Source organism: Rissa tridactyla, chromosome 1 (genome assembly GCF_028500815.1).
Source record: "Rissa tridactyla isolate bRisTri1 chromosome 1, bRisTri1.patW.cur.20221130, whole genome shotgun sequence".
Taxonomy (NCBI): domain Eukaryota; kingdom Metazoa; phylum Chordata; class Aves; order Charadriiformes; family Laridae; genus Rissa; species Rissa tridactyla.
In genome coordinates this window covers 160,550,183-160,576,005 of record NC_071466.1, presented here as the reverse complement: position 1 = coordinate 160,576,005, position 25,823 = coordinate 160,550,183, and the positions used below count along the sequence as shown (strand labels likewise).

The 25,823-nt window shown below is 44.6% G+C and overlaps 1 protein-coding gene across 1 annotated transcript in view; it reads left to right on the top strand.

Moving 5' to 3' along the window:
• The window catches only part of SYN3 (synapsin III), a 198,974-nt gene that overhangs the window by 21,454 nt on the left and 151,697 nt on the right, over positions 1 to 25,823 (top strand). The window contains exons 3-5 of the mRNA XM_054207635.1: positions 9,569 to 9,626; positions 22,003 to 22,094; positions 24,941 to 24,943. Coding sequence (XP_054063610.1) covers positions 9,569 to 9,626; positions 22,003 to 22,094; positions 24,941 to 24,943 — 153 coding nt within the window. The remainder of the gene's footprint in view (positions 1 to 9,568; positions 9,627 to 22,002; positions 22,095 to 24,940; positions 24,944 to 25,823) is intronic.

Genomic DNA, 25,823 nt, shown 5'->3' with positions numbered 1-25,823 from the left:
AAAAATGTATCCACAACTCACCTCCATCAGCTTCCAGAAAAGAAAAAAAAGGAGTTCAGACATGAATACATGCACACATGCACGTGCAAACACACAGCAAAAGGGAGCGGGACCATGAGATAGGGGAATGGCAGGACTCCATGTAATGGCAGATGGGCCAGCTCCGGCAGCCCAACCTCAGCCAGGAGGAAAACGTCCCACCTCTGGCAACTTCCTCGCCCGACGCGCTGTTAAGTAAAATCATGCTCTTGCTGGATTGAATTTCTCAGCAGATCAAGTGGGATTTGGTACTGTGAATTGTTAACCCCCGTCCTCTGCGAAAGTGCTCAGCTTTCTAGCCTAATGCTTCATGTTTAAACAGCTTATTTGGGAAGCGATCAAGCACATCTAAGGCTCCTATTAAACAACGTATGCTAAAAGCATTGCTTTTTGGACCAGACAGCATAACAAAGTTGTTCTTGTTGCGTTTGTTAGATATCTTGGTTGCATTTGCGAAATATGTCATAGCACTTTTCAAAGCCATTGGTGTGTTTTGTCCAAATTTCAGGCCATTTCAAGTGCTAACAGTGTTACGTGCTGCCTTGCACAAAATACATGTGCCCTATGTGCGGCGGTTCTACACATGAGGATTGTACCATGTTTCACAGAAAAAAAAGCCACAGAAGATATTTTAGGAGAGGCAAAATTGCGTTGTCATTTTCCCCTTTACTTTACAGCTAAATCTGCCTGAACATACTGTCTCCAAAAATTTAAAGACAAAGTAAGAGAAAAACTGTGATTAATGCTGAATGAAATCCTCTTAATACATCTGAAATGGTTCTTTGTATAACAATAATGTCATGATTCAGGTCTAATTATGGACTGACCTGACAGGATTACTGTTTTATACTGTTCAGAGGAAATTATCAACCCTTTTTTATTAAAATAAAACTATTTTTACTTCTGATAGTACATGACAATATGGAACCTTAAATATGTTATTTGTCCAAAAATATAACTGGTCGAATAATAACAGTCTAATACTGAATTTTAGTAACATGGGACTTCCTAAATCCTAATTTTTTTGCAAGGAATTCCTTTTCAAAAATATTCAATGGGTGTCATGAGTCATTTCATGCTTTCAGTAGGCTGAAGGTGATATACAAAGGCTCCCATGAAGAAAAATATTTCTGTACCTAACTCAAATATAATGGGAAGTTTTGGACTAGCTTTTGGCTTTGGACTTCATTTATCTTTCTTATTATTTCTCAGCACTGATACTTCAAGTTTCATCTCAGGAATTTGCAGGTTAAATTGTGAAGTTTTGTCTATATTTCCTGATACGAATCATCGAACATGGTGGTAACTGACAATAAATGATTATGAATTAGCTTTTATTATACAGGGTTGATCTTTTAAGGTTTTACAAGTTCTGTGCAACCATGCGGCTATAATTTGAAAAAAACTGACAACTAAAATTTGGCTAAAAAACTTACATTTTCATCACTTAGCCATGCCTGCCTGGGGCTGAATATTTCTGTTCCTATAATTCATGCCAAGCGTGACTTGAGGGCAGAAAGGAATTTTAGGGAAAGAGGAGGCAAATTTCTGTTAAATTTGTGTGTGTGCGCACGCTTGGAAGCAGCATGAAGAGCTTCTGTATTCCCCAGCATACAGGCATAGGGGTGAAAAGGAGGTAAGGCTGTCAAAGATAGTCAATAAATTGCATTTATCACGTCGCTTTCCAATCTGTTTTAGGTATATCACCATCATGTCTTGCCTGTATTTTTGTCCTGCATATGTAAAGCAACTTGGGATCTAGTCCTCCTGAATGAAAGGTGATACAGAAACGTAAAGGGTTAGTATCATTACAAAAATAGACACAAGGAATATGGAAAACATTCCCCACCAGGTTATAAATATGCTAATGCAAGTCAAATCTGGGACCTTAATTGCTTTACCAGAGTTGCTATAAATGCATAGAATTTAACCTCAGAATGTCCTGCCTAGTTCCGTACATATTAAAAAAATAAATAAATAACAGAAACCCTCAGATGTATTTCTCAAGGTTTGTGAGCCAGATTTCTTCTGCTTGAAAGCCAGCAACCAGTGTTGGTTCAAGTTAGCCTGGTTCCCCTGCTCCTCAGGTTCAAGGAGGGCAGAAGTGGGCTGGAATAAAGTGTTGTCCAATCCTCAACAAAATGATACCCCTTGAAAACAGCTCCAGGCCATACCGTCTAGATTTAGCCATGTAGAAGAGTTCCAGCAACGTACTATTTTGATAATGCGCAAAATAAAATCGCTGCCTCATGTTGTACTTAAAGCAGCCCCCCACCTCCACTGCCACCCCCCCACCCCCGGGTCTTTGTGGCCAGGAGGAATGCGGCCACGGTGGAGCCTTGGAGGGGGATGGGGATCAGACCTACAGCAAAGTGTCCTTTCTACCCTGACAGCTCAGAGAAGCACAAAAAGCCGTGCCCAAAAGCAATAGCACTGCACTAACTAGTGCTTCTTCTCTTGAGGGGGGTGGCTTTGATTACGCCCATTTCAGGAGCAGGAGGTGGCACAGGAAGATGCTGGGAGGCCGGTATTGTATGGAACTCTGTAGTTCCTTGAATAGAAAGAGAGGCCTGAATGGTTGTGTCTGCAATCGTTAAAGTGCTGGTGGCTTGCCAACCCAGGTCTCCCCCGAAAACAGGCTTTTGGTTCCCTGAGAGAAAGGGAGGACTCACAAAAGAAGATTAAAAAAACCCTTCTCCCTTCCTGCCCTAAAGCTTCCCTTTCTGTGTGCGTTCAAGCCAAGAAAATCCTTCCAGCCCTGTAGGGTGGGACCTCAGACCTCATCAAGGACCTCACCATGAGGACTTCCTTTATCCAAAAAAAAAAAAGAAAACCCATACCACAATCACAGCCCAATACAAACCTCTCCAGCAGAGGCATTTCTTTCCTTGGTGTGATCCCATAACTAATAATGCCTTGGGGGTTGTTTTCCAGTAACCAGAGTGGGCTGGGTCTTGTAGTTCTTCCCAGAAGGCAACAAAGGCGGTCTGTTCCCACGGCCCGACCTCGGACACCGAGGACCTACCTTCAGCACAGCTGAGATGGTTCTCGTTCGGTGGCTACAGCAAGCCAGGTGGTGACAGCACTGAGAGCAAGATGATCTCTCTCCAGGGAGGCACGAGACTGAGCGCAGCAATGCCGCAACCCAGTTTTTTCCCAAACTTTTGTGGAGCTCCTGGCTGTCAGTGTATTCAGGGCTACCTTTTGACTCAACCCAAAACTTAGGTGTATCTCTTGGTTCCTCCCTGTCTGTCTGTACAGTGCAGGTACCCTTTCCTTCTTTCTGCACTTGCCTGTGTTCCATTTAACCTTTAGTTCAGACCTTGTTTTCCGAGGTATGGAAGCACACATCCATCATGCTTATCCACCACATTTAGCATCCTGATACCCCCCATCCCTGGCCCAAGGTACTCCTACAGAATAAATATTAAATACCAACGAATCCATCCCAGAGATGGACAGTGCATAAAGGTCTCTGGGCCAAAGTGGATGTGGACAAAAGTTCCAGTAGGTTGCAAACCCCGGCATTTGTGGAACGATTTTTCTCTTCCCTGTGCCCTGGGCAGTCAGGACTTGACCATCTCAAAAGTCCTTACTATTTGCAGCTGTGAATTACTAAACCGGGGAGAGGCAGTGAAGGGATTGAGGGCTGGCCCCTGAAAGGAAAACCTTCCTTGTGTTCACCCCTGAAGAAAAAAGGGCACAAATGCATCTCTCCTCACCCCTCCCCTCCCCACTGCCTTTATAGCGTGTAGGGGCTGAGGGGGTCGGGGCATTCCAGCGGCTGCTGGCCAGTATCCTGGAAACTGCCTCCTTTTTCCCAGTCCCAGCCCTTTTTATGAAGGAGACAATGCGGACATACAGTGAGTGCCTTGTGCATCACTTGGGCCCCCAGGCCCTTTGACACGGGGATTTCGTACAGTGGCTAACCCCCTCCCCTCCCTCCCCTAGTTCCCCCCACACCCAGTCCAGGGGGCTTCAGCCTCGCCTTTTCCAGGCTGATCCAAAAAGGAATTACACGCCTTATTTTCCCGAGGGGCTTGAGAGAAATATTTGTAATGTGATTCCAGGGAAATAATTCAGATAACTCCAGAATTTACCCGTGGGTCCCTTTTGGTTTATTTACCCATGTCTCTTCTTCACCATTTGTCTCCCTCTTTCTTCCACCCACTCCCTTGCCCACCTCTCCCCAAGACTCCTGCACGTTTTCCCTCTCCTCAGCATGTTTTGCTCCGGTCCCTCCGCAGGGTGGGAAAGGCTGCTTCCCGCTCTGGGTGAGAAGTGGTCTCCATCCAAATTGTGGCTTGGCTTTTTTTTGCTTGTTGTGTCTTGCTCCAGAGGCACAAGCTCAGTCAGAGAATGTGGAAGAATTTGCTATTACAATATCCCAGTGCCCTTCTTTGGCACGCTCTCAGTGATGCCGACCCCATTTCTGGGGTGAAGGTACAAGCCTCCACCTGAGTGTGTAGCTCAAGGCCTCTGTTCAACAGTGATGCCACAAAAAGTGCCTGGGTTCATTCACATCACAGGGCATTTGGGCTCAAGCTTATCTGTCTCAAGGATGGCTTCCCAGTTACTCCAAGACATACTACCAGCAACTGCAATGGCTTTGCTACCTCAGCTACACTGAGCTGCCTCACAGGAAGATCTCAGCTATATTTCTTTGATCTCTTCCTATCCTAGAAAATTGTTTCACACAGGCACTATTTTACAGGATACCCTGAAGAAGTCCCATGAATTTGACAGAAAACACCAGCCTGTCTTCAAAGCTGCATAACTTGTCATAACCTCTGCTCACTCAGCTAACGGACTGGCAGGAACAGCTTTAAGCTTTGAATCACCTCATTCCTCCTCCAGGCCATCAGGATCCCTTCAAATCTCTTGTCCTTCCTGGATACTCCCTTCTCGATGCTGAGGCCGGTGTTCTGCACCTTTGCTTGCATGGGCTGCTGTCTAGTGGCATTGTACCTGGGGAAAGAGCTCCTTGGGCACTTTCTCTAGCTGGTGCTTGGTACCTGGGCATTTTTTCCTGTTCCTCACCTGTGCAGAGCATTGTTCAGCCTGGCAGAAGTTGTGCAGTCCCCAGCTGCATCCCTCATGTTTCCCATAGATCCATAGGAAGACACTGAAGCAGTCCTCTGAAGCAGCTTGGATATGCTTCTTTGCACAGAGAGAAAAAAAAGCAGAGAAAAAGAAGAGAGAAGAAATAACTCCAGGAGAGACAGCAGAAGCTCTGCACAAATAGCTTCTCCCGAATTCCTGTGCTGAGCGTGTGTGCTGGCTGACAGGTTGAGCACTCATTGCACCTGTCTGTTTCAAAGCAGAAAGAGAACAAGGCAGAAGTAACCAGTTATTTATTGTTCAGAGAAAAATTACAAGGTGATCTCTGGGCTCCTAACAGAAGTAGCTTGTGAGTGTTGGCCCTTTGCTGCTGATCCTGGAAGCCCCTACTCCACACGTGGGAGTTGCTTCCCTTGTGCCGCGTTTCCCCACGACTCAGGAGCAGCACAGCGGTGCAGGCTGGCCCCAGCTCCTGTACCTGTAGCCCACTGGCCCAGCTCTACCTCCCCTGGGCCTGGTGACACACCAGGCTTTGACGGGGGACTTGGCGGCCCGTGAGGACTGAATCCTTGCGTTTGCAGACTACAGATGTTAGTACGAAGGTGCAGGGGAGCACAGTGATTTGGGCAGCCCTCGCATAGGTGCAGCACAAGCTGTCCCAGCTGTCGGTGACACCAGAGGGATAAACTCCGGTATTTGAGTGTCTTACAGGTATGTTTGCAGTCTTGGATCAGTGTTGGCATCCCTTGCTCAGACAGATGCTTTGCAAACAACTATGGGCATGCACTAATGTTATGCATTAACTTTCTGTGAATCAGCTCTTATTTAGGTTATTGGAGGTGAATTGATAATTTATTTTTACCTGCTCCTATTAAGGATACACTCCATATCTGACAGAAAATTGTGTATATGTTTCCTCCAACCACAGTCACTGAGGCAGACTAGAACTGTTTCATGGCAGCTCTGGAAAATAAGCTTTTATTCTTTCCAAATTACTTCATAAGAAGAGGCATCAGGTTTCTTGTGGCCCTGTAATCATGTCAGGGCTGAGGCAGAAAGCAGAAGTTATGTTTCTCTGATGGCCTTGCACCCAGAAAATATGTCCTTTTCCAGAGCATGTGGCTTCTTCATCACAAAGAGAGAGGGGTTCAAGGCAAACTTCCTCCCTGGAAGCCAGGGCAAACCTGTGGCTGTTTATTATGGTGCTTCCTCCCTCCCAGCTGGTGCAGTCACATTTAAATGTGTTTCCTACCACTGTAAATCCCACCCAGGAACTGCTCTCGAGCATGGCCCTGCAGTTTTCTTCAGTCAAAACATGTTTACATGCTGATTTACTGAGATCACAGCAACCGCACCACCCCATCTACACCCTGCCTAGCCAAATTATAACGCTGTGTTCTGGCAGGTTGAACATCTGACACGCTTTAAAATAAAGGCATGACCAGCCGAGTGGTGGTCAATGCTGCAGGCTGCCCCAGAGAGGGGGTGGGTTTGCTTGGCCAGTGCCTTGCCCGGTGTCCCAAGATGGGGGATGCCAGACAGCCCCCCTTCCAAGGCGATAAGCTGCTCCTCTCATCACTGGCTGCTGGCTGTGCTGGAGGTGAATGGGGACACTTCTGAGGCTCCTCAGAATGGCTTTTGATTGGTCTTCTGGGTGACGCTCCCCTGCTGCACGACAAGCTGCCTAGATAACCCTGCAGCATGTCACTTCCTAGGCAGAGGTCTGGACGAGTCTTGCACAGGTGGTTTTGGGGCAGAGACCATCCACTCTTGCATGGTCTTACCTGCCAGAAACATCCATCTATCTTTCTCCTGCATCCCCACCAGACCAGAGTGTTCCTTTCCTCCATCTCATGTCCACTGTACAGACCAGAAGCCGTTTCATACATTGCGCAGTACTGACCAAAAGACTCTTCCTCTTGCAACGAAGGCAACATGATGTTTCCACAGCATCAGCAATGACTGAAGTCTCAGGGGCTCCAGGGTGAAGCTAAAGCCATTTTTCATTTCAACATGATAGGCCCTACTACCCAGGGGCTCCAAAACCCCAGGTGCAAATTGAAAACATCACTCCATCCATTTCAGGGATGTTTCAGTAAGAAGTGTTTCATTCTTACCCTGGACTGTGTCAAAATGATGGGCTGGCCAAAATATTTGGCTGCAAATTGCTTAGCACCTGTAGTCTTCAGGGACACTCGGAGCAGGTTAACCCTCCTGGGGGACTGTCTTTGAAAGAAAGTGATGTATTGTGCTGTTAAAAGAGAGTTATCTGAGACACGGGATAAGACAACTTGTGTGGAAAGAGGGATAAGGAGAGGTCACGCAGTGTCTAAGTTGAGGTCCTTTGCTCTACTCGAGTGACTCCTCATGCTGGATGTACCCTCTGTGTGACTATCCATGAGCAGAGCCAGTACTGTAGAGATGGGAGACGGGATTTGTTAACCATGTGAAGGCTAATTTCCTGGACTAGGCAGTGGAAGCCTCTTTGCTCCATCTGTACTGGGCTGAAGACTGAGGTTAATCACACTTCATTACAAGCTGAAGCAAAGCAGCACCAAGGAGTTTGCAACCAGCTGGTCGTCAAAGAGGAGAGGCCATAGAGGGAGGAAGTGTGTTTCGTAAATGTGGGTAAGGAGCATTCATTATGAGCATGCTGGGAATAAAAACAAGCTTGTACCAATGAATAGTGCGCCTCAAATTTCAGACCAGTTCCTGTGGGCCCACTTAAAGCTTATTCCAGTTTTTGAGAAGTCACTGGTTCCAGCAGTATCCCCAATGTTTAGGAGCGAGGAATATTGCCAGACTTTCTGCAGCCATGCCTCCAGAAATACGATGGAATTATTAAGTGCATTTTAGTGTTCCTGTTTATTGTTAGAAGTGTGATGTCTCAGCTTGTTTCTTGAGTTGCTTTTTTTTTTTCATGCAACAGTCATAAATTCAAAAAAGGGAGGGAAAAAGGGCCACAGCTCTGCTTTTTATACTGGACAGGGATTGTTCGAGCCGCTTGGTCTTGGTCACACCTGGCTGCTACACCGTCCCTCACTGACATCTGTGCGGAGGTCTTACTAGCACCATGCTGATGGATGGGCTGCCTGGGAAGGGGGAAGCATGATACAGCTTTCAGATACCCTCGTCAGAGCAGTGCGGAAAACTTTTGACATTTTTTTATGTCTTTTTCTAATAAAATGAAAACTTTTGGCTTGGTTTTGAGCCAGAATGACAAAACAAAACAACTTTTTAACTTACTTTTCACATTTCTGGGGGAGGGGAGCATTCAGCTGAAAACTGGTGTGTTTCAGCCATGGGGAAAATTGCCTTCCTACTGTCTCTCCTGCTTTTTATTGGAACGAATAGACACATAGTAAAAATGTGAGCCAGCTTCTTTTTTTGCTAATACTGTAAAATAGGGAGCAAAGCCGGCTTCCCCTCGTTTTCCTTTGCTTCTTTATTCTGTCCTCTCTTTGCCAATTGGAAACAGAACGCAGAGAGTTACTTTGTCTCTGGAAACAGCTCTTGCAGGGCTTAACTGTGTTTTCAATGCTTTCCAAATAGAAGAGCTTTTTGGAACCTGAAGTTTTAGGGGGGAGGTCTGAGAATAAATTCATATTTTCTTCTATCAAGCTGGTTTGGCGAGGTGAAAAATTGGGAGAAATATTCACAGGGGAAATTATATTGGCAAATTCCCTGCTGACCAATCAATATAAGGGGCATTATACACAAATATGAATAAAAAAGCTAAAACTGCCTGCCCTTTTCCTATGTTTACTTCTCCAACACTACTGTTAGCCTTCCTCAGTCATAAACAACTGATCCTTCTGGAAGTGCTTTCTTGCTTGCATAACGTAGACAGGTAGGAGCAGAGGTGATGGAAGATCTATGTCCTTCTCATGAGGCTGTTCAACTCCAAAGGAAACACAGTTTCTCAGATCAGGAGAAGAAATCCTTCATTAGTGACACTGTAGATGCAGATACTGTTTCTCTAAACCAGTAGCAGAAAGACAAACAGAATCAAAAAGCACCTCTAGGGTGAGAGAGCTAGAGAGTAGGCTTTGTAAGTACTGCAGCTGTGATGATAAAGACCCTTGCTCAACATCAGAAGTTTCCAATGCCATGCCAGATGTTGCTCTCCTCCTTTTACAGAATAAAGGTTGAGTATTAAATGAGATATAGCAAGGAATCATTGATTAGAGTTGTTGCTCTGGAAAAGATTAGGAGAGCATTTGGTTTTCAGTTTGAAAATAAAATGAAAAAGTCACAAGCCTTAAAGGAACTTTCCAATGTGGTTTTCATCTGGCTTGGCAGGTTTCTCCTGGAGAACAGAAAGCTGAAAGAAGGTAGGAATTAAGAAAACATGCTGTGACCCGGATAGAAATTCTTCAGCAAAAAGGGAAATGCAGAAGCAAAACAGTATGTAATGAAAGCCAAAAGCTTTCTTTAACTATGTTTGTCTCTCCCATCTCTTTCGCAGGGCCAAATATTTCCAGGGGAAGAAGGTGAATGGAGAATTTGATATCCGAGTGGAACAGGTCAGTGACAACTGAATTTGGCTCTAAGAAATGTTTGAGGACAGGGCTGAGGTTTTAATGACAGATATTCTGTGGATATTTCATCTCTTGAAGAAAGGAACTAACAAGGAATTTTAAGACATGTCTATTTTATAGAACTGTGGACGCTATAAATGAAAATATTTTATTGGGCCGTCCCTTTGTCCTCCCTACCTTTGCAGTTATCAGTCGTTATTTCACCTTAAAATGAAATTTTTTGTTTTGGTGATGAGATTGTAATTTCTTCCATTGGAAGAATTGAAATTGCCTCACAGCTCCATATATATGCCTGAAAAGGTGCAAAGCCAGTGTGCCACAGTACATCTTGGTGATGTTATGTTCCACATGTAAGCTATACAGGTCTTCTGAATTACCCTGATTTAAGTCTAAAGCCTTTGATTCAAGTATGCAAAATAACTACATATGGCAAAATCTTTTTAGCTGTTGAAAGTCCACAAGAACAGTAAGGAGGCTTATGGCCTGGTTTTTGATGTGCTCTGCAGGGCGTTGGACAAATTCTGTTTCTCTGTCAGCCTTGGCACCAGCCATCCATTTCAGTTGAAAAATCTTCGTGCTGGGGTCTGTCCCCTCCTCTCTGTGTTGGTGCAGTGTCTGTAAAAATGAAGTCCCAGAATTGGCTGAGACTTTGGATGCTGTTGTCAAAGCAGTAATGATTATTAATAATCATCTGCAGGCACCAAACTTGAAAGCGGGCATAAGAGAGAGATGTAGAGATGAGCTGGTGATCCTGAAGGGATCATATGCTTGTTTTGTACTAACTAGGGCTATAAAAGTGCTTGGATGGATAAAGCAAGCTGGTTAATGTAGTTTGAATGACCTGATACCTTCTGTCTTTATAAAGCTGTTGATTCTACCTCGTATGTGTGTGTGTTGTGTACACGCATGTGTGTGCATGTGTGTATAGAATCATTAATGCAGTGGTTTTGAAGACTTTCTAAGAACCCATTGCCCTTGATAAGGTGTTCCTTCTCTTTTCAAAGGGGTGCTGTTCAGTTACTTAGGACTATACAGGAGCATACATGTTCTGATCAAAGGTTGTGTCTGGAACAGAAAAGTTAGCAAGTCATTTTTTCTCAAATATGATACCATGAACACTTCATTTTCCTCTTTTTATTGGTATCACACTTGTCAGTACTAGGTGGTATTAGCAAAACAATTCTCACTCGCACTTTCTTATCAAAGTCCTTATTTTGCTGGCTGCCTCAGTAAATGTCCTAAAAAATAATAGAAAAAAAATAATAATCACACTTCTCACATAGAACCATGGAATCAAATAATTATTCAGATTTGCCCTTCAAAGCTCTGATCCAACCAGCTTCACCACTCAAAGCAGGGTCAGCTTCAAAACTAGACCTGATACTCTTCAAAAAGACATGGTAATTCTTTCCTAAACCTCCAGTCTCTGCCTTTCCCCTCATAGTCCTTCTCCTCAAATGTTATTGCACTTGAGGTCTTTACAAAGGAACTATCTACAAATGATTGGTGAGTGGAGAAGGGCAGAAGCGGACTCTTGATCCTTCATGAGTTAAACTCAGTAATGACCCTCGTAATCGTCACTATCACTAAATGCTTATTGCTTTTCCCCAAGGATTCTTTCAAGGAGACTTTCCCAGTCTGTCTCTTGAAATCCTTCACATAGAATCATGGAATCATAGAATGGTTTGGGTTGGAAGGGACATTAAAGATCATCTGTTTCCAACCACCCTGCCATGGGCAGGGACACCTTTCACTGGACCAGGTTGCTCAAAGCCCCATCCAACCTGGTCTTGAACACTTCCAGGGATGGGGCATCCACAACTTCTCTGGGCACCCTGCTCCAGGGTCTCACCACCCGCATATTGAAATTTTTTTTCCTGGTATCTAATCTAAATCTACCCTTTCAGTTTAAAACTGTTACTCCTCATCCTATCACTGCATTCCCTGATAGAGTCCCTCCTCACCTTTCCTGTAAGCCTCCTTTAGGTACTGGAAGGCCGCTATATGGTCTCCCCGGACCCTTCTCTTCTCCAGGCTGAACAACCCCAACTCTCTCAGCCTGTCTTCACAGGAGAGGTGCTCCACCCCTCTGATCATCTTTGTGGCCCTCCTCTGGACCTGCTCCAACAGGTCCATATCCTTAGGCTGAATGTCCATGTTTGAGACAAGACACCAAATTGCGCCAAGCAGAGACCATAAGGCTGGTGTGACACTGCTGGTGAGGACCGTTGCCAGGCCTCTTGCAGCCTTCTTTAAACACTCAGCATAGTGACTGCAGCGTTGCCCAAAGGAATGAAGCACACAGTGGGAAGGAGAGTTGAAGAACAATGAACAAGGGTCCTGGCTGCTTCCCTTTGCCCCCTTCCTGCCCCTCAGATCAGGCAGCCAAGCCTCCATATAGTGATCAGGGAACTGCTCTTGACTTCCCCAGACCTCGAAAGCAGAAGGGACGATCACTTTCCCCAGCTGCATGGCTGTCTGTCAAGGGAAACACAGAAGCTGCATTGTCACGGGCAGTCCTCGAATCTGACCTCAGGCCCCCCTGCATATCGTTGAGGCCAAGAGGGGGCACTTCTTTCTTCAAATTCTGGCTTTTTGTCCCCTTCATTTTTTTGCCCATCCATTCTTGATCAGTATTTCTTGATATTTAATTTTCATTCATTGCTTCTACCCTGATGATCTGGAGCCTTCCTTGCTTTTTCATCCTCTTCCTCGAACACAATCCAGGAGCCTAAACTGTTGTGGAATGAGTCCCCTGAGGCTGAACACAGACCCTCTCAATCTGAAAAAAAAAATGTTTTTCCACAGTATCCTTATGGGGAAAAAACCTTTCCTGGTCCAAAACTTTCTCTTTGAGTTGGCTGCTCACCAGTCTTGGCTACTATAACTGTCCCGTGAACAGCACACAGACTGTGCCATGGTGCACAAGCCCTAACCTGGCTGTTCTGTTCTGAATAAACTGCTTCAGATGAAGGTTTGACTCTTGGGCACCTCTTGAGCCACTTGGTCTGCTTGGTAAATTCAGTTAGTTTTTCGGTTTTCCATTTGATCCTGCTTCAGATAACCACACATTATTTACTCAGCCAGAAATACGGTTTGCCTTAGGAATTTCTTTTATATTTTATTGGCAAAAACACTTTTGATCTGAAAAGCTTTTACTTATAACAAAAAATTTTGAATGGCAGAAAGCAGTGAAAGGAAATATCCAAATGTTAAATACTCTTGAAAAACCACATTGGGAAAAAGCAACTGCCCTATTTTTTCTCATCGTGCTGATTTTTTGCCATTCTTCCAGGGTGCTCTGTAGTTTGTTTAAACTGAACGAAGAGTTTGCCTTCTTGCTTTTTCTCTTCCTCTTTCATCTCCATCTCTATCACATCTTAATTCCTTCTTAGCAAGCCATTTCAGCAATCTCTGGGGGAAGCAGAACAGGATAGTAGGTGATATTTTTTTTGAAGTCATGACATCACTTATTTGTAATGGAGCAGGAGCGCTGAAAGCAGCGCTGTCTCTCCCTCTCTCAGCAGCGGGAAGCCAGTTATCTAATCTGGTTATACACCCCTACCAGCTCTCTGAGCTGCCTCTCCCCCTTGGCTGTCATCCGAGGAATGCAAGACGTATGTGATCATGCTGTCTCGCCCCGTCTATCCCCCACACCCAACACTGGGGAAGGCATTGGCTGATTTCAGCTGAATTGGAGAAACAGGCAGAAGTTTCAAGGTCCTAAGTTTCTACAAGAAGTAAATTCAGTTCGTATTAGACACTGGTAAATGCACAGGGCAGAGACTGTTAAATGCCGTTCTGCTGCTCAGGGAGCTGCTTCTGTAAGTCTCAGGTTGTATGAAAATTGGTTTTATGGAATCTCAAAGAAGGTATTCTGGTTCTTTAGCACAGAAATTAATTGCATGACCTCAATACCACCCCCAGGCCCTTGTTCTTCAGCTAGGTCCATTGCCACTAGCAAGAGACAAGAGACTCTGTGGGCACTGCCTGGTGTCAGTGAATAGGAGAGAGTTGTCAGGGACGCTGGGTTGGGTACACCCTCTCCAGCCTCTGCTGCCTCCTGTCATTCATTAAAATGAACATGAGGCCTGACTCTGTTTCCACCTTTGTTTCTTCTAATGTTCAGTGTAACACTCAAAACTTATTTATTAATATGCTTTAGAGTCTACGGGACTTATTATTGCCCACCCTTGACTGAAACCCAGGCATGCCAACGCCATTGCCCTCTCCCTGTTGGCTGCAGGGGAAGAGGTGCAGGGCTGAGTCGGGGCTGGGGCGGTTGGAAGCAAGTGCAAGTTCTCTCCTGAATCAGGGCCCCTTTTTCTTTGGAGGCAGTTTGGTTTACATTTTGAGTATTTGTATATTTTTCCACTACAAGTCTCTCTTTAGCAATGATAGTCATTCCATAGGACTGAATGAAACACTGATCAAAAAGTGAAAATCTATTTGACCTATTCCCATTAAAGTCATGACGGTTTAAGTTTTACTCAGTGTGGGTAAACCCCCAAGCTTTAAGGAGCAGCTTCGTCTAAAAATGCTATCACTATTTTATGCTAAAAATAAGGTTCTTAGATTTTGATCCATACTGTTGCTTTTACTTGCCTTGTGAATTCCAGCTTTGAGACTGCAGTGTAAACATCTCCAGTTCTTTTTTCTAGAAAAGCAAATGCTAGAGAAATTCTTTTAGAAATGAAAAGTATAAGTTTGATTAAGTGGCTCTAAGGCTAAGTTGAGCTTAGAGAAGAATCTTAAAGTGCCACAGGAGTTGACCACATTGCTTTTAGCCTCTCCCAAAATTCATTTTACTTTTTTCTTCTCAGTCCTTCACTGTCCCGAGGACAGGAGGCATTAGAAAACAGAATATATTCAGGAAGAGAAGGAATTATACCATAATTGCTTATGCTCTGTCAAACGTTTTCCATTGCTAGAGGCAACTGGTAGCAATTCAGCACCTTCTTCCCCACCCTCTCTGCCTTGTCCCACGGAAAAATCAGCCTTGCATGCTCTAAGGATTTCATATAACTCTGGGGTTTCCCATATGGATCTTGACATACCCTGCGTGGTGGTCTCTTCGGCTGTTAGACATGCTCCATGCACAAAGGGGAAGCTGCATGGTTGTGAATCCCCAGCACACCCATGTACAAGCAGAAGAGGGCAGGACAGCCAGGGCTGAGACCCGAAGAACCACAGATCCATCAGACAGACCATGACACCGTGGTCAATGGCCAGATGAGTGGGACATTTGCCACCTGTCTGGGAGAGAGATGCCCACAAGGAAGGAGATGTGCAGAGCGGGGTCACTAGGATGACCGTGGAGACCTGACTTGTGAGAGGAGGCTGAAAGAGTTGAGTTTGTTTATCCTGCCAACACAGAGGCTAGAGCAGACACGGATGCTTTTAATAAATACACTGTTTTAAGACAAGGTTTCATGACATGTTGCCTGCAGTAGCAAGGGCTTAGACCCTATGGCTCTGGTGGGCTATTCCAGTCCTGTCCCCTGCGTTGACCAGCGAGATCCCAGGAGGGAGAGAGGAGAACACAGACCTAGCAGGCAAGAGCAAGCAGCATTTCTTAGACTCTGCCACCTTCAGGGTACCTCTCCTTCAGATAATTCCCAAAGGCATTTTAATATATTCAGAGGCATGTTTCCTGGCATTGGCTGATCTAAGGTTCATCTAAATTTTCATTCCTGTTGTTTGTCCACCCGTCTCCTTCCCACCATTTCCTGCTGTGATGAGGTGGGTCCGTCTGTCCGTCTGACATGCATTCTTCTCACACAGCTCATTCACTTGTTCCCTCTGCCTGGTTTATTTTCAGGGAATGATTATTCAGTGAACTCCTATGTACATGCGTCTGGAAAAGTCTTGTGGTATAGATTGTGACTCCATTGGCAGCATTGTCAGGAAAAAGTTGTACTTGGCGCTCAGAGAAGCTAATTGTAATACAAATCATGAATTCCAGCTCCATTGTACTTCCCATCCTAAAGAGGTATTTTCATGTGCGGCACAAAGTGGTCCTTTGAAAAGGTAGAGCCTGGTAGGCTTGCGTGTGATGAGAGGAAAATTAACTTCTCATCAAATAACTGTGTAATTTTTATTCATTATATGTTTAGAGTGGGGGTTTTTTCCAACTGAAAGCCTGAAAACAGTTCAAGAACAGCCACAGCAGTTCTCATAGCTTTGTCACATACAAGCATTCAGAAACCATGAATAAAGGGACTTGGAGAAATAGCAAGAATGACTCAAAAATCATTAATTTCTTAAATAAATATTATCTTTGATTTTTTTATTTCCCTTGGCTTTTGGAGGCTAACAGAGTTCATGTTTGTGAGCAATTTCCTGGGATCAAAAGGTTTAGAAATGTGCTTGTGATAGAGCTCCAGTTTTCAGGCAGTCACACAACTTCTGAAAAGAAAATTTAAGAGACAATTCCAAATGTCACCAGAGCTGGTGCACCAAAAGGGACTTACATGATTCAAGGCATGTGGACCTTCAGCATCCACGCTGTCTGTACCCTGGAAGCACGCATCCTAGCCTCAAGACTTGTGAAGAGCAGTTGTGGAAGCTCCCCTTGGAGACGCACAGCAGCATCCCCCTCCCAGCTGGACCTTCTCTGTCCTTTTCTCCCAGAGAGCAATCCCAGTACTGGGGGCAGGTGGGGAGCAAGGTGCCTCCCCAAGTAAAAATGTCTCAGGAAAGAGACATGGGGAATCAGGGTGTGTAATCTCTAATTCTGCATGCATGTGCATACCAAGCATGCACAGCCCCAGCCCTCCCCCTGTTCACATCCATGCGGTCTGTTCACCCTTCTGTCTGTGCAGGATTTAGGGATTGCTTGCTTCTCCACTGAAATGCTTGTAATAGTTGTAGCGAAATATGCGGTTACAGGAATGCAGTCTGGTGTCTGCCAAAGTCTCTCTTTCCTTACATATATTGGAAGATCCACCAAAAACTAAAGCATAAAATCCACTGAGGAATGTATGTGATTTGATTAGACAGTAGTAAATCCTCATCCCAAGTGCCTAAGCCATGACACAGACCAGCCTGTTATTCTGACTGCATTTTGTGTCATGGGGCAGAGGGAGAAAAACAGAGATTTAGCGAGAATTAGTGAGGAGTTCCAGGAGCAAGACCGGGAGAGTGGAGAGCCTTGGTCAGAGCGCAGTCAGTGGGTAGGGGAGAGCCAAAGGAGACATGGAGACTGGGGAGCTCTGGCCATGCAAGAGACCCAGTGCCCTGCAAGCTGCCTGTGGCTTCAATGCCACGAGTCAGCCCACCTTCCTCCGTGCCCATGTGGGTGAGAGGGAATGGTCAGAGTAACTACCGAAATTGTGCTCAGGATCCTGATGTGGGTACTCTGCATTGTCTTATGGAAAGCTGCACACTGTAGTGGTAGCTCAGTGCTGTGATTTACTTGATGGCATAACCCCCCAAAATCCAGTGTATGTGTTACAGCATATGGTGTGTTGCAGTGAGGAAAGTGCAAAGGTTCCCTGGCAGTGCTGAAACGCCCTCTGCTATTTTTGTGTACGTGCGGTATATATGCAAATATTCACACAGAAGTCTAATACAACTTTGTGTCTCCCTTTTAAGCAATAACCACCCTGAGTAGCTTTTAGTTAGGTTATGTACAGACGTGGGCTTAGAAAGGTTAGTTGCTCAAAAACACCCAATGTGCATGTCGCTGCATGGACACACTAAGCCTGCTTGCTTAAAAAAAAAAAAATATAAAAAAAATCAGCCACCATGTCCCCAAAACACAAATCCAAAAACCTGTCTTGCATTCTGCATTCCTGTGCCACAATAAAGGTGAAGTGACCTTCAGCATCAGTTCAAGGAGCAAACTGGGATGCTTTCCTTGGGTTCCCCTTTGACATGCAGGAAGAACTTTAATAAGGACCTCTGCCAGATACCAAACTTATCACAGGACAGTTGAGGCTGGAAGGCACATCTGGATATCTCATAGTCCAAGATCCTGCTCTGAGCAAGGTCACCCAGAGCAGGCTGTCCAAGATCATGGCCGATACAGGTTTTAATGTCTCCAGGGATGGAGACTCCACAGCCTCTCTGGGCAACCTATTCCAGTGTTTGACCATTATTACATAAAAAGGGAGTCTTCTTGTGTTTACATGGAATTTAGTGTATTTCATTTTGTGCCCATTGCCCCTTGTCCTTTCCCTGGGCACCACTGAGGAGTATTGCTCCATCATGAGGAGTATTGCTCCATCTTCTTTACTACCTCCCATCAGGTTTTTATAGACCTTGACGAATCTCCCCCTTATGCACCAGTCATCAATGCACAAGATGGGGAACTGAAGGCAAGTCAGTAGCCTAGACAAAGCAATGCAAGGATTACAGCAGATCTCAGACAGAATATGAGTTAAAAAATATTCATGTTGCTGCACATATGACAAATCCATACTGGAACATATAGTCAGCAGTATTATGTGTAAGGCGAGCAGCCTTACATCTTGCTCAACAATGGTCAGGTCTCTGCTGAAGGATCATGGTGAGTTCGGGTCATTACAGCTCAAGGAAGTTGTGGACCTGTCAAAGAGAATCCCAGTGACTGCAACAACAGTGATCACTGTGCTGAAAAACTGCACTTATAAGAAAATCTTACAAGAATGGGGTTGGTTTTCTCTAGGGGAAAAAAGGAAGAAGGAAGGGTAAGTCTTCAGGTTCTGCAGGAGGAAGTAACGGACAAAAAAATTACAGTCTTAAAAAGCAAGGGGAGAGATTTAGGTTGGTCATTGGGAAAACTTTCCAAGGTTGTTAAGGTACAGATTGCCTGAGGAGGTTGCTCATCTGTGGAAGGTACAAGAAGGTTATGTAGTATCTGCACACAACAGCCAGAGGTCGAGCTGATGCTGCATGAGGAAAGAGAGAGAGATTATGTGATGTCTTGAAGTCCTTCCAACACAACTTTCTGTTATTCTATGAAAAACGCTTAAAATCCACCTTGAACATGTGCTTCCCATGAATCATTAACAGGTATCGCTACGAAGCCATTTCTACTATAGCATGATTTAAAATGACAAAAACCTCTTTATTTTATTATCAGCAAGCAGAAACAGAAACTCTAAAATAGCTCACCAAAAAGACCTCCAGCACTTATAGACCACTGATTGGGGAAACAGAGAGTAGCTTAAGCTTTAGTCCAAATAATCTTGAGAGATTTCTGAACCTGAATGCCTGAAATAGGCATTTTTAGCAGAACTATCCTCAAAATATCTGTGCGCATCCTCTCAGATCTGGGTCTCACAGAGGTGCAAAATATTTCTACTCCCACAGTCTGTATTACATTATTCTTCAAGACGGATTGTGTCACTTTTGTCACACATGGTTCACTCCTGCCCTAAATGTTTTTGCAGCCACTGGCACTGCTGCAAAGCAAGTATAAAACTCCGTCAGGCTAATGCAATGCCGCCTTCTATTCGACGAATCCTAATGCAAATGGCTCTGCAAGGCCACGGGGAGCTGGGTTTTATGTGTAGTTACCTGCCACTCTATCTGCATGGGCTGCTTTCAAAGACCTCTTTGTCTGCAAGGTAAACGCAGGCTGGAGATGATCTCAGACTTGAAATCCCAGCCAAGGGAAGTCATCAGGCTACAAAACCCACAAAGTTAAAAATACAGGGAGCACTGGAAAATCAACAGGAAACAATTTCTGCTGACTGAAGATTCTTCCAAATGCCAGCTAGCAGCGGCCTGTCAGATGGGACAAAGCAGCTACATGAAAGCAGCAGTGGTCCTTAACTTGGTCCTTTAAAGGAGGAGCGAATGCCAGGAAAAGATTAGGGTTGTCGCTCAGCTGTGATTGTATATCTGGATGTTTTGGGGGCGAGGTAGCTGAGTCCCCTGGACCCTCTCTCCGCTCCTCCCTCTTTGCCAGGATGCCCTGGACAATGGTTGCCAAAGGAGATTTCTCCCTTTCTTCTGGTTCTTGACATTAGCAAGCTTGAAATTGGTCCTGGCAGTTTGGTATGAAGTACTTACCAGCTCTGGGGATTCCCAGGCCTGTTTGGATGTCAGGTGTCTGAACACAGCTTTGTTTGGTCTGTCTGCCTCAGGGCAACGCCTGTCGGACCAACTTACTTGGATTGTAAGTGCCAGCCATCAAATGAAGATTGTCCATTTTCACCCCCAGCAAAGCTAAGTGTTAAGCTCTTTAGTGAAAAAAACATTATGGAAAAAATTACAGAAGAAAAGCATAAAAAACATGAAAACACAGACCTAAAACTTCCCTTTCTAGCTCTGGCATTCACATCAGATGATGCATCCGTCAGCTGCAGAAGCTGAAGGTCCAGCTCAGTAACACTCTGAGACATACGCAGACAGAGGTGGGAAAACCATTCTTTCATCTCCCCATTCCACAGAGCCTCTCAAGCCCACATGCAGGCTTGCCTTGACCCGCTGGGGAGCTCACTCATGGTACCCAGAGCATCTGCTCTTGCTGAATTTACTCAAGGTGGACTCCCCCCTCCCTACATCAATTGAGATTTTTTAAATGTATAAAATGCGGGTGCTTTTTAGAGGTGCATATTTTCTTATCTCTGGTCCAATATGATCACTGAAGAAGTGTGGCTGTGACCAAGACAGCACCGTGCAGTCTCATAAAAAAGGCCAGCCAGTCACCTGAACCACTGCCATTCTGTGTGTGTGTGTGTGTGTGTGTGTGTGTTTGAAGTAAGATTTATTTCTTGGCAACAGGAGTTTTCCCCCTCCTTTCATTGTAATTGGGAGTTACGATGATGTAAGATCATGTAAGGGTGTTACTTTGAAAAGTTTACACAGGGCCGCAGACATGAAACCTTATTACATCACCAGGTCACCAGTCCATGGTCATTGCTTTAAAATTATGTGGATTTTAAAAAAAAGAAGTTGGAAGTGATTTTTTCATTTGTCATCTGGCCTCTGAGCCTTTACAGGTGCACTAGTTCTCCATTGGCAAGTTTTTTCCATGTGTTCGTGAAGACAAAACATGCTTTTTTTAATTTGGGGTTGTTTTTTTTCCTGTATAAAAGTCGTTCCTGGCACTATCTTTGGTTCCAGATAGTAGAAGTATCAGAAGAACATTGGATAGTACAAGGATCTCAATAAAATCGCAAGCATTAGCAACATCATCCGAGTGGTCTGACGTTAGGTAGCCACTGGTTAGAAGATGATTTTACTGCTGTCAGGTCTCCATCGTACTAAGTCTGGAAGAAATGACTTAACAGGAAGGGAAAAAAAGCTGTTCAAAGGGAGAAGACTAAAATTTCTATCTCAAAAAATGAAACCTGATTGTTTATGGTTTTGTGTATGTTTATGTTTAAATATACAGGCGCTAATTTAATATAGGATTCTGAATTTGTAGGGGTATGTTTGCATTGTGCTGGAAAGGAAGGACGTGCATGGCATGACGATAGGCCATTCTAGTTTAAGGTCTACTCGTTTACTCATAAAGACCAGAGCTGGGATTTGGAGCCCAAGATGAGCGCTGATCAGCTAATCCTGCCATCCTCCTCCCACTGAGAGTGGCCTGCGACCGTCGAGTCTCGCTGGCATTCCTGTCTGAGGGCCAGCAGAGCCAGCGGCCACGCAGGAGGATTATCACACCTCTCGCCCAGTTAATCGCTCTGATTCGTGTCTTAACCTTCACTGACACCCACTGCAGTCGTAATCGGCCCCGTGCACATTGCCTTTTGCTCCCCGTAGCTTAAATATTCCTTGCCAACCTTTCCAGCCTTGTAAGTCGCACCTCTTTTAAAATACAAAGTGTTTTAATAATTGAGCAGTACTGTTAACAGCCTACCCAGCTTTGCTAACCCTTGAATAGTTAAAATCTTAATATGTAAACCGCATCAGGTGGGTTTCTCTGCTTATCACCTTCCTGCAGCATAATGAGGCTTTTTAGCTATTTAGGGAGGTTTAAATCTTTTGTATTAGGTTTATAGCTGGCCAGTGGCACGACAGCCAATTCAGACATAATTCTAAATGGATGTTTCCAAGTGGAAACTTGGAATTTGAATTCAAATGACCTTACCTCTTTTTATTTTTATTATTCTTTCCTGTATGCGTTTTTCAGCTTGCTCATTCTTAATTCCTTCAGTACTTATTACTGCAATAAGCCTAATCCTGTATACTTGTACACCCCAAGTGTGGGAGCCATAAATACTTCTGCAGTCTCCCCAGGGCAAATCAGCTGTAATAGGATCTCCCATTGCCTCACAGGAAAAAAAAAAAAAAAAAAAAAGGAAAAAAAAAGAAAAAGAAGGAAAGGCACATTCCAGCGGAAGATAATTCTGCATCTGTGTCCATGTGTTTGTGTCTCTGCTGCCCTTGAGTAACACTCTGTCCTTTTGCTCCGCTCCAGGCTGAGTTCTCCGAGCTGAACCTGGCTGCTTACGTCACAGGCGGCTGCATGGTGGACATGCAGGTCATGAGGAACGGCACCAAGGTGGTAAGGTGAGGAGCACCAGCTTGTCTTGAAATCTGGGCTTCCTGGAGCAATGTTGGGGCAAGAAGGATGACCTCAGGGTCTAACTGGTACCTGAACTAGGGCTGCGCAGTCCTGATGACTTGAAGGTTTCCTGAAAGCAGTGGAAAGACTGACGTGACTCTGGTGGTTTTGTATCAGGTCTCAGCTGCACATTATGCCATACAGTCATTGTTTCCAGCCTAGACCCTTCATGCAACCACAAATACTTCCTTTTCAGGCTCTTTTTAGCCTCAGGCCTTCCAATAAAAGGGACAATAGATCTTCCTTTCCCTTGATTTTTCTCTCATAGAATCATAGAACAGTTAGAGTTGGAAGGGACCTTAAAGACCATCTAGTTCCAACCCCCCTGCCATGGGCAGGGACACCTCCCACTAGACCAGGTTGCACAAAGCCCCATCCAATCTGGTCTTGAACACCTCCAGGGCTGAGGCCTCCACAACTTCTGTGGGCAACCTGTGCCAGTGTCTCACCACTCTCCTTCTGTGTCAACTAACCTTCATCATAAACAGTGGCTTGCATTCATTAGCCTACCTGTGTTAGGTCCTGATCCCACTGGACTACCCTTGCAGTAGCCACAAAGCCTCTCCGTGATCCTGACCCTTGCAGCCTCATTTGCCCCTGGAATATCACCTTTTTTGCCAGAGATTCCCAATGCTCCAGCCTTGCCCTGTGGTATATCTCAGAGGTAATACCGTATCTCTGTTTGATGGGGATTTCTGTCCCTACTAGCATTGCTTCGTAATTGCAAGCAGACTCTTTTTCCTGAGAATGCTTCCCCAGTCACGCACCAAATTCAATTTCCAGAAGCATTGCTCCCCTTCTTTCTGACACCAGAGCGCCTGCAAGTTGGAGTTAATGTTAGATGCATTCTTACTGGTGCTATATAAAGAGCAGTGTAAGTTGCCACATCTGTGTATGACAGTAAAAAGCCTCTGTTTACATAGCCCTGATATTACCTTCCACCCTTTTATTCCCAAGCCTACATCCTTATGAGTTTCTGTCATTATAACTTCTAACTTTACATTTCATCTTTGATACGATAGCTTTTCTTTGTTCGTGTTGAAATCTCATTGCTATTCCCAAAACATTTTTCTAGCCTCCCTACTTCTTTCTGTGCAATTCTTTTGCCCTTTTTAGTGTATACAGCATCTCTGAGTTTAATATTGTTCACACATTTAATCAACGCTTTTGTCTGTTTGCTTCTAGTTCAGAAATAGAGACACATAATATAGCATGCAGTCATATTTTTGAAAGGGATTATTAGAACAGCTGAAAAACAGTGACCCTGAGCATGCTTGCCTCAGTTTAATTTCTCAAGATGTCATTTCCAGTCCAAACTGCAAAGCAACACTTGTCACTGTCAATTAGCTATGACTGTGGTCCATCAATTTATTTCAGGTCTTGACAGCTCTTAGTACGTCCACGAGTCTCCATTCATTCTTTAGTACAATTTCACAAGCCTCTGCTAAAAACTTTTAAGGCTGAGTCTGTTACATCCATTTGCTTTCTCTCATCCGAAAAATGTCTCTTTCTCAGTGAAACAAAGCGTATGTCCCGTGAACCGGCCACTGGAGCATCCATCAGACAGTGCACCGTGCTAATGCGCTCTTGTGTTCGCTTGCTCAAGACGCTGGAAGGTTTCCCAAAAACCATTTCCTACGTTGATCACATCTTCATTTTCCTTCCCGTGCCTTTCCTCCCAAAGCCATTCATACATCTGGCAGAAAGATCTTGAGCTATTAAACTGAAACTGAAGACAAAATTTATTTCACAAGAGTGTCTGGGGCATGGTGTTCATGTTTCTGCTCACAGTTAATACACAGGTATCACAGCTAGGCTTTTTGCGTGGATATTTATATATGAAAATGCATGTTTTTAAGAATGGCATTGGTTCAGTTTTTTTGTTTTCATCTATGCATGTTTAAGGACACATGCATTTGTGCAAGGACACAAGACGTACTTGTCTGGCATGTGTTGTCCATGGTTTGCTGTAGTTCTTAGAGACACTAGCCATTTGTTTAGAGCCTGTGCTGATGTGCCCCTGTCCTGCCCAGCTCAGCCAGTTTGAGAGCTCAGGCCGGCCAACTTCCACAGTTACTAATGCTTTAGAAGTTACAAAAATAAAAACCCTTCTTCACTTTAGAAGGTGAATTATGGAGCATACTGCTAGTGAGCTGTGTGGAGGCCCCTCAGCCCATCCACACGGGGGCAGCTTGCTTTCCCGCTCCCTCCAAGTCCCCCCATCCCACCCACAGCCGTGTCCTGCCTGGTCACAGACACCCCTCGGGCTGCCCAGACACAGGGGGACGCCACCTTTGATTCACACGTGTGCACCGACCCTGCTGCTGCTGACATCTTTTTTCCATCGCTTATTAGGCCTCTGTTAATTACTGAGCAAAATATTCAGTCACAAGTCAGAATGTTTCTGGGTGGTGAGATAGAATACTCACCGCGGTTTTTGAATACTCAGAGCCCTTGGGAATCCCACCGACACGTTATAGGAAGGAAATACAACAGCATCTTGCTAACAGGCACGTTTGGGATTCCCCCCTGCAGGAGCCCTGCCTTCCTCACACTCCTCTTCAAAGTGAAGGCAACAGAGCGTGGCAGTTTGGCCAAAAGACAGTCAATATACTACAGACCAGTGGATTTTAAATCACTGACATAATAAATGTTTATAAAAACAACAACAAAAAATGATGATGATGATGATGATAAAGCAACCACTGGGATATTCTCTCCAGTTTGAAATTATGTTAACTGATAAACTATCTAACAATCTATTAGCCTATTAAGTTCTGTCATTTTGCAGCAGGTCTCCCAGTTCTTTCTTTAAACTGGGGACATCCTATTGCACATTTAAATCAAAGCTCTTTCTTTGCTGATCTGTTGATCCTTTCCGACACCTTGGAGTTAAGGCATTCTTTTAGACCCTGTGCTAACTGATTTGAGCTGCACCAGGAAAGAATTGTCGTTCTTTTACCTGGAATATAAATCCCCTAATAGGAATAAGTCCTTGAAGCCCTACACTTACCACTTGCCTCAAGCAAATTTTGAAAAGAAAAGGAGCTTTAGAAGCATTATGGTCAATTAAAGAGAGCAGGGAACTGGAACTATACAGACCTCCGTGACTACTAGACTGTGTATCTTGAAACAAGTAGCTACAAGTTAGGAAATAACATAACTGAAGCCTGGCATTACTTCGTTTGCCTGATCTTTAAAACAAGTGTGGCTCCCTGAATTTAATTTTACAGTAACAAAATTCTGGATCTCCACCTCCTCTTTTTTAGCTACTAAGTTCTGCACGCCTGTAGGAGGGATTTGATAGTCTCAGTGAAATGTGCCACTGGAGCGAGAGGCTATCATCTAACAAATCTAAAAAACTGCCCGAGTATTTTCTGTGCCAGTTCCACCATGGTATGCGAGGGCTCCACCAGCCTATTCAGCACATTTTCTTCAAAGTTAGACGAAAAAGAGCTCGCCATGGAGTATCTCGTGCAGTCTTTAGCGAGCATTTTCCTATTCCAGTGCCCTGTGATGCCTGTCCTGCCTGGGAACAGTGCAGGGGGATGAGCTGGGCACAGGGAGCAGCGTTGGGCTCAGTCAGGGCTGGTGGAGGGGAATCTCCCATACTTTGGTCCTTGTTACTCCAGCATTTCTTTGGGTAAAATTGGCACCAGAGCTTCTCCAGTGAA